This window comes from Garra rufa, chromosome 2 (assembly GCF_049309525.1).
Source record: "Garra rufa chromosome 2, GarRuf1.0, whole genome shotgun sequence".
In the NCBI taxonomy this organism is placed as follows: domain Eukaryota; kingdom Metazoa; phylum Chordata; class Actinopteri; order Cypriniformes; family Cyprinidae; genus Garra; species Garra rufa.
The window spans coordinates 73,854,196-73,864,730 of record NC_133362.1 but is presented as its reverse complement, the minus strand read 5'-3'; the positions used below and the strand labels follow the sequence as shown (position 1 = coordinate 73,864,730).

The 10,535-nt window shown below is 35.1% G+C and overlaps 2 protein-coding genes across 3 annotated transcripts in view; one reads left to right on the top strand and one right to left on the bottom strand.

Annotated features, from left to right (window-relative positions):
* LOC141325733 (uncharacterized) overlaps positions 1-10,535 on the bottom strand; it is a 779,461-nt gene that overhangs the window by 268,605 nt on the left and 500,321 nt on the right. The window lies entirely within an intron of this gene.
* LOC141325739 (zinc finger protein 330-like) lies at positions 621-10,283 on the top strand. 2 transcript variants are annotated; one of them, XM_073834481.1, is made up of 10 exons: positions 621-758; positions 976-1,104; positions 4,289-4,308; positions 4,403-4,473; positions 6,085-6,161; positions 8,067-8,193; positions 8,972-9,076; positions 9,164-9,210; positions 9,296-9,413; positions 9,853-10,283. In XM_073834481.1, exons 2-10 carry the CDS (start codon positions 985-987, stop codon positions 10,110-10,112), a joined length of 945 nt encoding a protein of 314 aa, XP_073690582.1. In that variant the 5' UTR covers positions 621-758; positions 976-984; the 3' UTR covers positions 10,113-10,283. The 2 variants fall into 2 exon arrangements, with proteins under 2 accessions (XP_073690582.1, XP_073690584.1); XM_073834483.1 differs by having other exon boundaries at positions 744-882.

The following is a 10,535-nucleotide window of genomic DNA, read 5'->3' as shown; positions in this document are numbered from 1 at the left end:
AACCTTTAATTTAATACTAACCATCACATATGTGACCCTGGACCACAAAACCAGTCTTAAGTAGGACGGATATATTTATAGCAATAGCCAAAAATACACTGATTGGGTCAAAATGATCTGTTTTTCTTATTAAAGATCATGTTCCATGAAGATATTTGTAAATTTCATACCGTAAATATATCAAAACTTCATTTTTGATTAGTAATATGCATTACTAAGAACTTCTTTTAGACAACTTTAAAGGTGATTTTCTCAATATTGCTTTCTTGCACCCTCAGATTCATATTTTCAATTAATTGTATCCCAAATATTGTCCTTTCATAACAAACCATCAATGGAAACTTATTTATTAAGAAAATCATCATTTCTGACCCTTATGACCGGTCACATATCAAAAACAGTTTAGTTTAAAACTTAGTGAAGCAATTTGGTAGAATATCTGGCAACCGCTCTGTTACAGACAGCAGAACATGTGCGTTGCCCTCATCTGTGATGGAGTGGGACTACATCTCCTGTAATTCTTTTAAATGAACATATATATGGGTTTTGATATATGCAGATATTTTTTAATTAAATTCAGCTGTATTAGATTACAATCCAAACAGTTCCACAAAGCAAAAGACACCTGCTTGTAAATGTTTGCGGAACCAATAACAGCGTTAGTTAAGTTCCTTCCGGAACGATTTATTATTACACACACACCGGGATCAGCTGTGACCAACTTGGCCGTTTTCTACGCGATTAAAGCTTTTATCAGGGTATGTTTGTTATATGCTATAACAGACGTGCTCGATTATATGTTGTTGAGCTGTAAACCAAACCAGAAGTTTTTGTAAAAGTAACTGTTAAGCTGAGATGTATAAAAGTCGTTAATGAACTCATGTAAGTTCAGTGGAAATCAGCAACGCGGAGTCATACAGGAAATACTGAATCGACCACATGTGTCACAAATTTGTATTCTGTCTTTGATATTAGAGGTGAAAGATGCCTAAGAAAAAGACTGGCGCTCGTAAGAAGGCAGAGAACCGAAAGGAGCGAGAGAAACAGAGTCGAGCCAACAGAGAAATTGTTGATGTGGCCAAGCATCCATGCAATGCATCCATGGTAAGAGTCATCCAAAGCGTCTAAACTGCATCGGCAGATTACGAAAATGTATTTTTTTTTTGAGGAATAATTTTAATAAGTATGTATTTTAAAAAGCGTTCAAGGTAAGTGCTCATCCTCCTTTTAAACTTTTAAAACTGAATATAAAACTATATATTTATATATATATATATTTAAATTATTTTTTGCATCACGATACTCGGATGTAAACAACAGCATGTACAGTCGTGGCCAAAAGTTTTGAGAATTACATAAACTTTGGAAATTGGAAAAGTTGCTGCTCAAGTTTTTATAATAGCAATTTGCATATACTCCAGAATGTTATGAAGAGTGATCAGATGATTTGCATAGTCCTTCTTTGCCATGAAAATGAACTTAATCCCGAAAAAAACTTTCCACTGCATTTCACTGCTGTCATTAAAGGACCTGCTGAGATCATTTCAGTAATCGTCTTGTTAACTCAGGTGAGAATGTTGACGAGCACAAGGCTGGAGATCATTATGTCAGGCTGATTGGGTTAGAATGGCAGACTTGACATGTTAAAAGGAGGGTGATGCTTGAAATCATTGTTCTTCCTTTGTCAACCATGGTGACCTGCAAAGAAATGTGTGCAACCATCATTGCGTTGCTTAAAAATGGCTTCACAGGCAAGGATATTGTGGCTACTAAGATTGCACCTAAATCAACAATTTATAGGATCATCAAGAACTTCAAGGAAAGAGGTTCAATTCTTGTTAAGAAGGCTTCAGGGCGTCCAAGAAAGTCCAGCAAGCGCCAGGATCTCCTAAAGAGGATTCAGCTGCGGGATCGGAGTGCCACCAGTGCAGAGCTTGCTCAGGAATGGCAGCAGGCAGGTGTGAGCACATCTGACGCACAGTGAGGTGAAGACTTTTGGAAGATGGCCTGGTGTCAAGAAGGGCAGCAAAGAAGCCACTTCTCTCCAAAAAAAAAACATCAGGGACAGATTGATCTTCTGCAAAAAGTTTGGCGAATGGACTGCTGAGGACTGGGGTAAAGTCATATTCTCCGATGAAGCCTCTTTCGATTGTTTGGGGTATCTGGAAAAAGGCTTGTCCGGAGAAGAAAAGGTGAGCGCTACCATCAGTCCTGTGTCATGCCAACAGTAAAGCATCCTGAGACCATTCATGTGTGGGCTTGCTTCTCATCCAAGGGAGTGGGCTCACTCACAATTTTGTCCAAAAACACAGCCATGAATAAAGAATGGTACCAAAACACCCTCCAACAGCAACTTCTTCCAACAATCCAACAACAGTTTGGTGAAGAACAATGCATTTTCCAGCACGATGGAGCACCGTGCCATAAGGCAAAAGTGATAACTAAGTGGCTCTGGGACCAAAACATTGAAATTTTGTGTCCATGGCCTGGAAACTCCCCAGATCTTAATCCCATTGAGAACTTGTGGTCAATCCTCAAGAGGCGGGTGGACAAACAAAAACCCACTAATTCTGACAAACTCCAAGAAGTGATTATGAAAGAATGGGTTGCTATCAGTCAAGATTTGGCCCAGAAGTTGATTGAGAGCATGCCCAGTCGAATTGCAGAGGTCCTGAAAAAGAAGGGCCAACACTGCAAATACTGACTCTTTGCATAAATGTCATGTAATTGTCGATAAAAGCCTTTGAAACGTATGAAGTGCTTGTAATTATATTTCAGTACATCACAGAAACAACTGAAACAAAGATCTAAAAGCAGTTTAGCAGCAAACTTTGTGAAAACGAATATTTGTGTCATTCTCAACTTTTGGCCACGACTGTACTACTGAATAGGTTGTTTTGTTGATTTATGCTGTCTAAACCATGTAATAAAAAAACGTGTGGAAGCTGCTATCTCATATAGGGAAGGACTCGGTAAGCAGGAAAGGGCGCAGTATTTTGTCAAAGTAAAGTTAGTAGGTGGTCACATCCTTTCCTTCCGTTCCTTCACATACATACAAGCAGCACGGCCGTACCCAGCTATGAGGTCACCGTGGTCAAGACATCAGTCATTTTTTTACATTCAAAAATAAAATGTCAAGCTCTTGATTGATTATTCAGCCGTTTAAACCACCTCATGTCACATGAGTGTTTGCAATTCATATTGCTGCGAGAAGCTAGCGCAGTGAACTGGGCTTGAGAGCGTGTTGAGTGAGAGCGCTTTGGGACGTTTATGAAGTGGAAAGTTGAACGTTAGTGATATATTAATCTTATTTACAAAACACAAGCTTTGAACTTATTTCGGATATCTTTTTCTTTCCTTTTGTAATTGCTTGTTTTTTTGTAGCAATATCTGGCAACATTGTACATTCATAAAAAAAAAAAAAAAGCTTACAGACAATCTGTAACTTAATTGCTGACAGGAAGATCCCACAATCGGTCAGACAAACGCAGTGATCATCGTTAATATCTGAAAGAAATGTATAACACTATCAAAAACAATAGCATAATACAAATCTGTTTGTTACAGAATGAAATAGGCTACTATGCCAAATAACGTTAACTTTACTGGCCAGCAGGAAGACGTCTCATGCTCTTTGGTTAACCTTAAGTCATCAACAATCATACTGCATTTGTGGGTGTTATTATAGCACAATTCTTAACACCTTACTTCGGACCTCACTAATTTTCAAACCCTGGTTACGTCCTTGACAAGCAGTATTAATTAAGATATTAGCCTAACCTTTCACCTACCTGATTGGAAATGATAAGAACAAATATGATTGTTGTCAAGATTCTTGCCCCGGAAATCCTGGTTCAGTTTTGCCAACCACAATCGCCTTTTGTCCCTCAGACCGTTTTTTACACTTTGTTATTACTTTTGGCAGGCTATAGTACTCTGAATGTTTTTCCCGGTCTGACTGATTAGTACAGGCCAAAACGTGACAATGATTGATCATTTTCAGCGGAGATGATCAGCAAAATATGCAAGTCTGTTTATGTTCAGTGCAGCCAATTGATGAAAACACACAATTTTTCTTCGTTCCTTGGTGAGATATGACCCAGACATGGCATGGACAGGTTATAAGAAAGCAGTACTGTCGAAAAATATTTTAGGGTGCTATGGAAATGTCTATTAAAACTTGGATGCAACCTATAGGACTATTTAAGCATCTTTCTTCGCAGTTTTGCTGCAAGCTGCTTTTCTACTTGGTATATTAATGCACTTATTTTTTTTCATTTCTTTTTAGGAATGTGATAAGTGTCAAAGGTAATTATACTTTTACTTCAATTTTTCCACTCAGAATTGTTACATTACCTTGTACCTTTCCATAATATTCCATCTAACTATTTTCTCTTGCAAGGCGACAGAAGAACAGGGCGTTTTGTTATTTCTGCTCTTCAGTGCAGAAACTTCCCATATGTGCACAGTGTGGTGAGATAAACTTCCTCCTTTTGAACCCCAACACGCCCTCCACACTTATTATAACTGACCCTCTTCATTTCCCCCCAGTTACAGTTTGGCTTTATGAGGAAATAACTAGCAGACATCAGTTTGACATTAGATGTCTGTTCAGTGTTCTGAAACTTGGCCTGTCTAATAAAGCAGATTAAGATTACATTTTGTTCTTTAAAAACAAATTACTAATGATAAGAGTACAATCAAATCTGCTGCTGCTTATTTCATACACGGAGGGCTGTTTCTTAAAGGCACGGCGCATAAAATGTACTAACATCTAAAGTATTTCACTTGCAACACTTGCAATATTTAGGAGCACCAGAGCGACTGACCCAGTCAACATATTTGTGTTTGCGCTGAGGGAAGCTTCAAAGGTTTCTACTTGTTTTTGCAATGTTGAGTAATGCGTATATTGCAGAAATATCTCACAAATCCTTTCATAAACAAAGTGTAGAGAGAGTGTAAATAAGAGATTGATTGATTGTGCAATATAGAGAGCTTTGTGAGATCGCGATGAACTAAGATGAGTGACAGCTTTTAATCATTTTTAGTTAATGTTATGCTTAGAGTTTGTAAATGAGATATTGATTTAATACAGCAGTTAAATAAACCAAAAGTTAATAGTAAGTGACTTACATTGTCTGACTATAACACTATTGCTCGATTTCCTCATCAAAAATAGTCTGAAAAAGTCTATCGCTGCGCATCTCCATTCGAACACAGCAGCGTTTCGTTTCTGAATAAACATGCGTTTTTAAACAAATCTAGTGAAATGATTCAATTTCCAATTCATAAAGCTTTATTCTTGAATGAATCAGGCGTTCATCAAATGAATGATACAATTCAGTAATTAAATCAGTGTCTTGCTGCCACCTACTGGTAGTTTTAGTTTCACTTTTAAAGTATCTTTTTAGTTATTTAAATCATTTAATATTTCTGCATTCAAATTGTATTTTTAAAACATTAATATGAAAGAAAAAATATTAATTTGATCGCACGCATGCCACCTCTGAGCCTCATTAAACATGAAAAAAAACACTTGTGTTCTTCTGTGCCACCTCTGTACAAATTAATTGTTAATACTGATTTTATTTGATTGGTAACTTATTCTTATACTACTTGTTCTTATTCTGTTTTAATTAGAAATGTTAAGTTTAATAAAAAAAATCCATTAAAAATTACTTTTAATGAACTTAGAAAGATGCCAATACAAAAACAAAATTCCCCTGTAAATCACTTTAAGGATTCAAATATCACCTCGTAATAGGAAGGCAAATTTTTCTCCGATTTTTTTTTATTTTTTATTATTGTGTAGAATGTGCTCCTGAAATTGACTGTGCTCCTAAATTTATGTTTCTTTAACAAGAAAAGTAAGCATAGAACCCTGAATATTTTCCCTTTAAGTACTTAAAATGAGGTGAACTCATCCACCCAGTGTATTAAAATGAATAAACACTGCACAGAATTGAATCATGATTAGTCAGATGAGTGGGCTACACAAATAGAAGTACTACATTTTTAGCATATTTTAGTCTTGTTTAGTCTTCTATTTGGCATATTTAATCTATTATTTTTCTTCATTCAAAGGCAAAACCAAGTGTATGAAGGCTTCAGACTGTGTCATAAAACATCCCGGTGTTCACAGCACTGGAATGGGCATGGTGGTAAGTACAAACTTTGCCTTAAATGTCCTCAAAAGAAATCCAAGCGACTGTTTTTGAGAAGCTAGGAATGGAGATCCAGTTCCAATCCAAGTGACATTCTTATGTGGTTTATATTCAGTTGATTCTTGCAATTAAAATCTTCTTTATAATGAAGAACATTATTTGTGTTTGTGATCATAACACATTAGCTTCTGACAATACTTGCTGTGTTTTTCCTTGATGTTTTGTGGAAAGTATAGGAGTATCTTCCATTAAGCTGTGAACAGTTAGAGACTGCCAATGAACTTGTTTACAGGTTTGGTCTCTAAATGCAATAAAAAATAATTTGCCAAACGTAGGCATAGTAAGGTGACATTATTCCCCTCATTCCTCTACCATCAAACAACAAATGTAAACTAAAATGTGTAAAAGAGTTAACAAATTAACCATAAAACTCAAGCGAATGAGTCTTTTACAAGCAGTGTTATAGCCATTTTAAATATTACTCTGTAAATACATTACCGGTAAAAAATGTTTGAACTGTAAGATTTAATTTTTTTTAATATTTTCTGTTCACCAAGCCTGCATTTATTTGATCCAAACTTTAAAATTAAATTTTATATTTACATTTATATTGTATTTTATTTAATATTCCTGTGATCAAAGATGAATTAATAAGCATCAATAAAAGCATCATTACTCCAGGCTTCAGTGTCACATGATCCTTCAGAAACCTTCTGACAAACATCTTTCAGGATTCATCTTTGGAATCACAGGAATAAGTTACATTTTAAAATATATTCAAATAGAAAACAGTTATTTTAAATACTAAAAATATTTCAAAATTTGACTTTTTGCTTGTGATCCAAAGATCAAATAAATGCAGGCTTGGCAAGCAGAAGAGATTTCTTTTAAAAAAATCTAAATGCAATCTTACATCATTACTGAAATAGACATAGATGTTGCTTTCCCATATTTTGACAGATCAATGTTGTATTGCTCAGCTTTATATTATTATATTTGACCCTGGACCACAAAACCAGTCTTTAGTAGTAAGGATATATTTGTAGCTATAGCCAAAAATACATTGTATGGGTCAAAATTATTGATATTCTTTTATGCCAATAATTATTAATATAAGTAAAGATCATGTTCCATTAAGATGTTTTGTACATTTCCTATCATAACCTATATCAAAACTTATTTTTTGATTAGTAATATGCATTGCAAAGAACTTCATTTGGACAACTTTAAAGGTGATTTTCTAAATATAAAAAAAAAAATGCACGCTCAGATTCCATATTTTCAAATATTTTGTATTTTGGCCAAATATTGTTTTATACTAACAAATTAAAAAGAAATGACCCTTATGACTGGTTTTCCTTTTTATAATAATGCAGTAAAATACAAGAGAAAAGGAAACAGGACACAGCTTGAGGACTGGCAAGAGATTTTGTCAGATATTCTTATGATGCCAGTAAATTCCAAGCATTATGTAATTTTCCTGATTGATAAAAATAGAGATATGGATAATACTGATTAAGGATTATTTGTGGCACATCCTTATTCTATAAAATTATTTATTTCAGTCATTTTGAGTGGAACTTCCCTAAACTGGATATGCCACACATAATTTAAAACGTAGCAGGACTCTTTGGATAAAAAACCCTGTGTAGTGGTACTTTTACAGTCTACATTTTTTACTGGATATTATGAGTCATTGCACACATTACCCAGAAAAGTGAAACTCAAAGCATATGAACTTTCTGTCAGCTTTGTTGTTGTTATTGTAGAAGAAAGTCTCTTGACATCATGCTTTTAAATGTACTTTGGAAGAATCATAAAACACTGTCGTCATTTAAACTCTGAATTTAAACTGCGAATGTGGGGCTCTATTTTTAACACAATAGTGTTGATGTCCTTTAGGGGGCCATATGTGACTTCTGCGAGGCTTGGGTTTGCCATGGGAGGAAGTGTTTGGGTACCCATGCCTGCTCCTGCCCGCTTTCTGACGCGGACTGCATCGAGTGTGACCGCAGTGTTTGGGAACACGGTAAACAGCCCACTAAGGCACAAACAGTTTCCATCAGTTACAAGTAACACAAGTTATTTAATCAGGTTGTTGTTGTTTTTTTATGTGCGCACAAGAAACCATTAAACTTAGTATATAGGACAATGTACACTGAGCCACCTATTGTGCCATCAGCCCATTTCGTGGTGTGGTTTCTTGGCCTCCACGAAGTATGCATTAAAGAAACCTAAGGTCTTAAAAATACAGTTTTAAGACAAATAAGCCAAACTTTAAACACTTTTTACAGAGCCAGTCTTTTTTTTTTTTATAGACCCTTGAACTTGGCTAATTTTATGTCATCAGCCCATTTTGTCACGGTTTTTGCGCCACAGAGGATGTTAAATTGGACATTATGCCTTGATATTAGAGGTAATACAGTTAAAAAAGCCACATTTTGAGAACATAGATCTGTTAAATTGTAATGCATAAGCATGCAAAAAATTCCCATTCGCATTTAAAAAGTTTCTTGTGTGCATGTAAAAGCCTGTTTTTTTTTTTTTTTTTCATTTATTTATTATGCTGTCACTTCAAGAAAATCAATCAAAAACCCTGAGAAAATATTTACAGATGACTGTATACCAAATATAAAGCTGAAAATAATGTTCTATGAACCATTTATGTTAAGTATGGTCTGAAAATCGACTGAGAGGTTTGGAAATTTGAGTCTGGAAAAGTGTGAAATTTTAAAATGGAAAATGAGTAGGAACTCTGAATATTATTGGAGAAACCAATCAAATCATGTTTGTTGTATAATGTACAGGTGGACGCATTTTCCGCTGCTCTTTCTGCCACAACTTCCTGTGTGAGGATGACCAGTTTGAACACCAGGCGAGCTGTCAGATCCTGGAAGCAGAGACTTTCAAATGTAAGTCTGTCTCAATTCCAATGGTTTTTGTGAATAATTTTCTTTACAATAAGACGTTCAGCTTTAATGACTTTTGTCCAATTTCAGGTTTATCTTGTAATCGCCTCGGTCAGCATTCTTGTCTCCGATGCAAGGTTAGGATTTTCAAATCGGTCTGATTTGTTTGTATAAATACTGTATTTTGTTTGGACAAGCTGTGATTGAAATCCTTTCTCACAGGCATGTTTCTGTGATGATCACGCTCGAAGCAAAGTGTTCAAGCAGGAGAAAGGCAAGGCTCCTCCGTGCCCAAAATGTGGACATGAAACTCAGGAGACCAAAGATCTCAGCATGTCCAGTAAGTGCCATCTACTATTACAGTCTGTTTTGAGACATTTGATTCAGTATAGTGCAGCCAGGGCTGCACAGTTAATCAAAATAAAATTATTAAAATGCTAAACGTGATAATATAATTCTCAATATGTTCAGTTTAAACTATATTTTAAAAATCCGATACAAATAATTGCAGCACAGGTTTTTTTTTTTATTAAACTAAAACCATAATAAACCTAAATATTTTAAAAATGAATAAAAACTATATAAAGTAAAAAACAAATTAATTTTCAGTATAAAAGTTTTTTTTTTGAAAATGCAAATTAAAAAAAAAACCTGATTCAAAATATTAACAAAACTGATGAAAATGATAATATATCAATATCAATGATACTAAAATAAACCGGTTTTGAGTAGCAGTAAGGTGTCTACTAACCAGATGCTTCTGTTTGATGTTCTTGCAGCCCGAACACACAAATTTGGCCGACAGAGTGGCACAGATGAGGACGGATATGGTGCGTCCGGATACAGCTCCTACTGGAAAAATCAGGAATCTGGAGGAGGATACCAAGACGATGAGGATCTTGAGGAAGACTACGACTTTGATGACGATGATGAAGAGGACGAGGAGGAAGATGATGATGATGATGATGAGGAGGATGATCCAGAGGTGGAGGACTCACTTTCAAATCTGAGTTTGGGAGCAAGTGAAAAGACCCAATAAAACACACAATTTGCAAATGAGATTCAGAAAAACAGATATAGGTGTCATCTAAAAAGCTTTACCGTGTCAGATATTTGGCCTTTTACTTAAGGTTTTATGCATTGCATTGATGTGCATAAATGTCTGACATTGTCCCCTTTTTCAAATATATCTGAAGAAGTGTTTTTAAAAGTTGTTTTGTGTGTTTATTTAAATATTAGAATTAGTATGCCTTTGTAAATAACAATGTGGAATAGATGCAGCTTCTCAGCTTGTAGGACACCTTATTTGGTAACACTTACAACAAGGTGTCATTTGTTAACATTAGTTATTGTTTTAATTAATGTGAACAAACAATATTGCAATATTTATTCATCTTTGTTCATGTTAGTTCACAGTGCATTAACTAATTAATGTTAAAGGACATAACATTGTAAAAACACA

Excerpts from the sequence above, each read along its gene's own strand:
- LOC141325739 (XM_073834481.1), top strand. The coding sequence starts at position 985 with ATGCCTAAGAAAAAGACTGGCGCTCGTAAGAAGGCAGAGAACCGAAAG. Across the intron at positions 4,474-6,084 it reads TCCCATATGTGCACAGTGTG|GCAAAACCAAGTGTATGAAG; the intron begins GTGAGATAAACT and ends CTTCATTCAAAG. Across the intron at positions 9,211-9,295 it reads ATTCTTGTCTCCGATGCAAG|GCATGTTTCTGTGATGATCA; the intron begins GTTAGGATTTTC and ends CCTTTCTCACAG.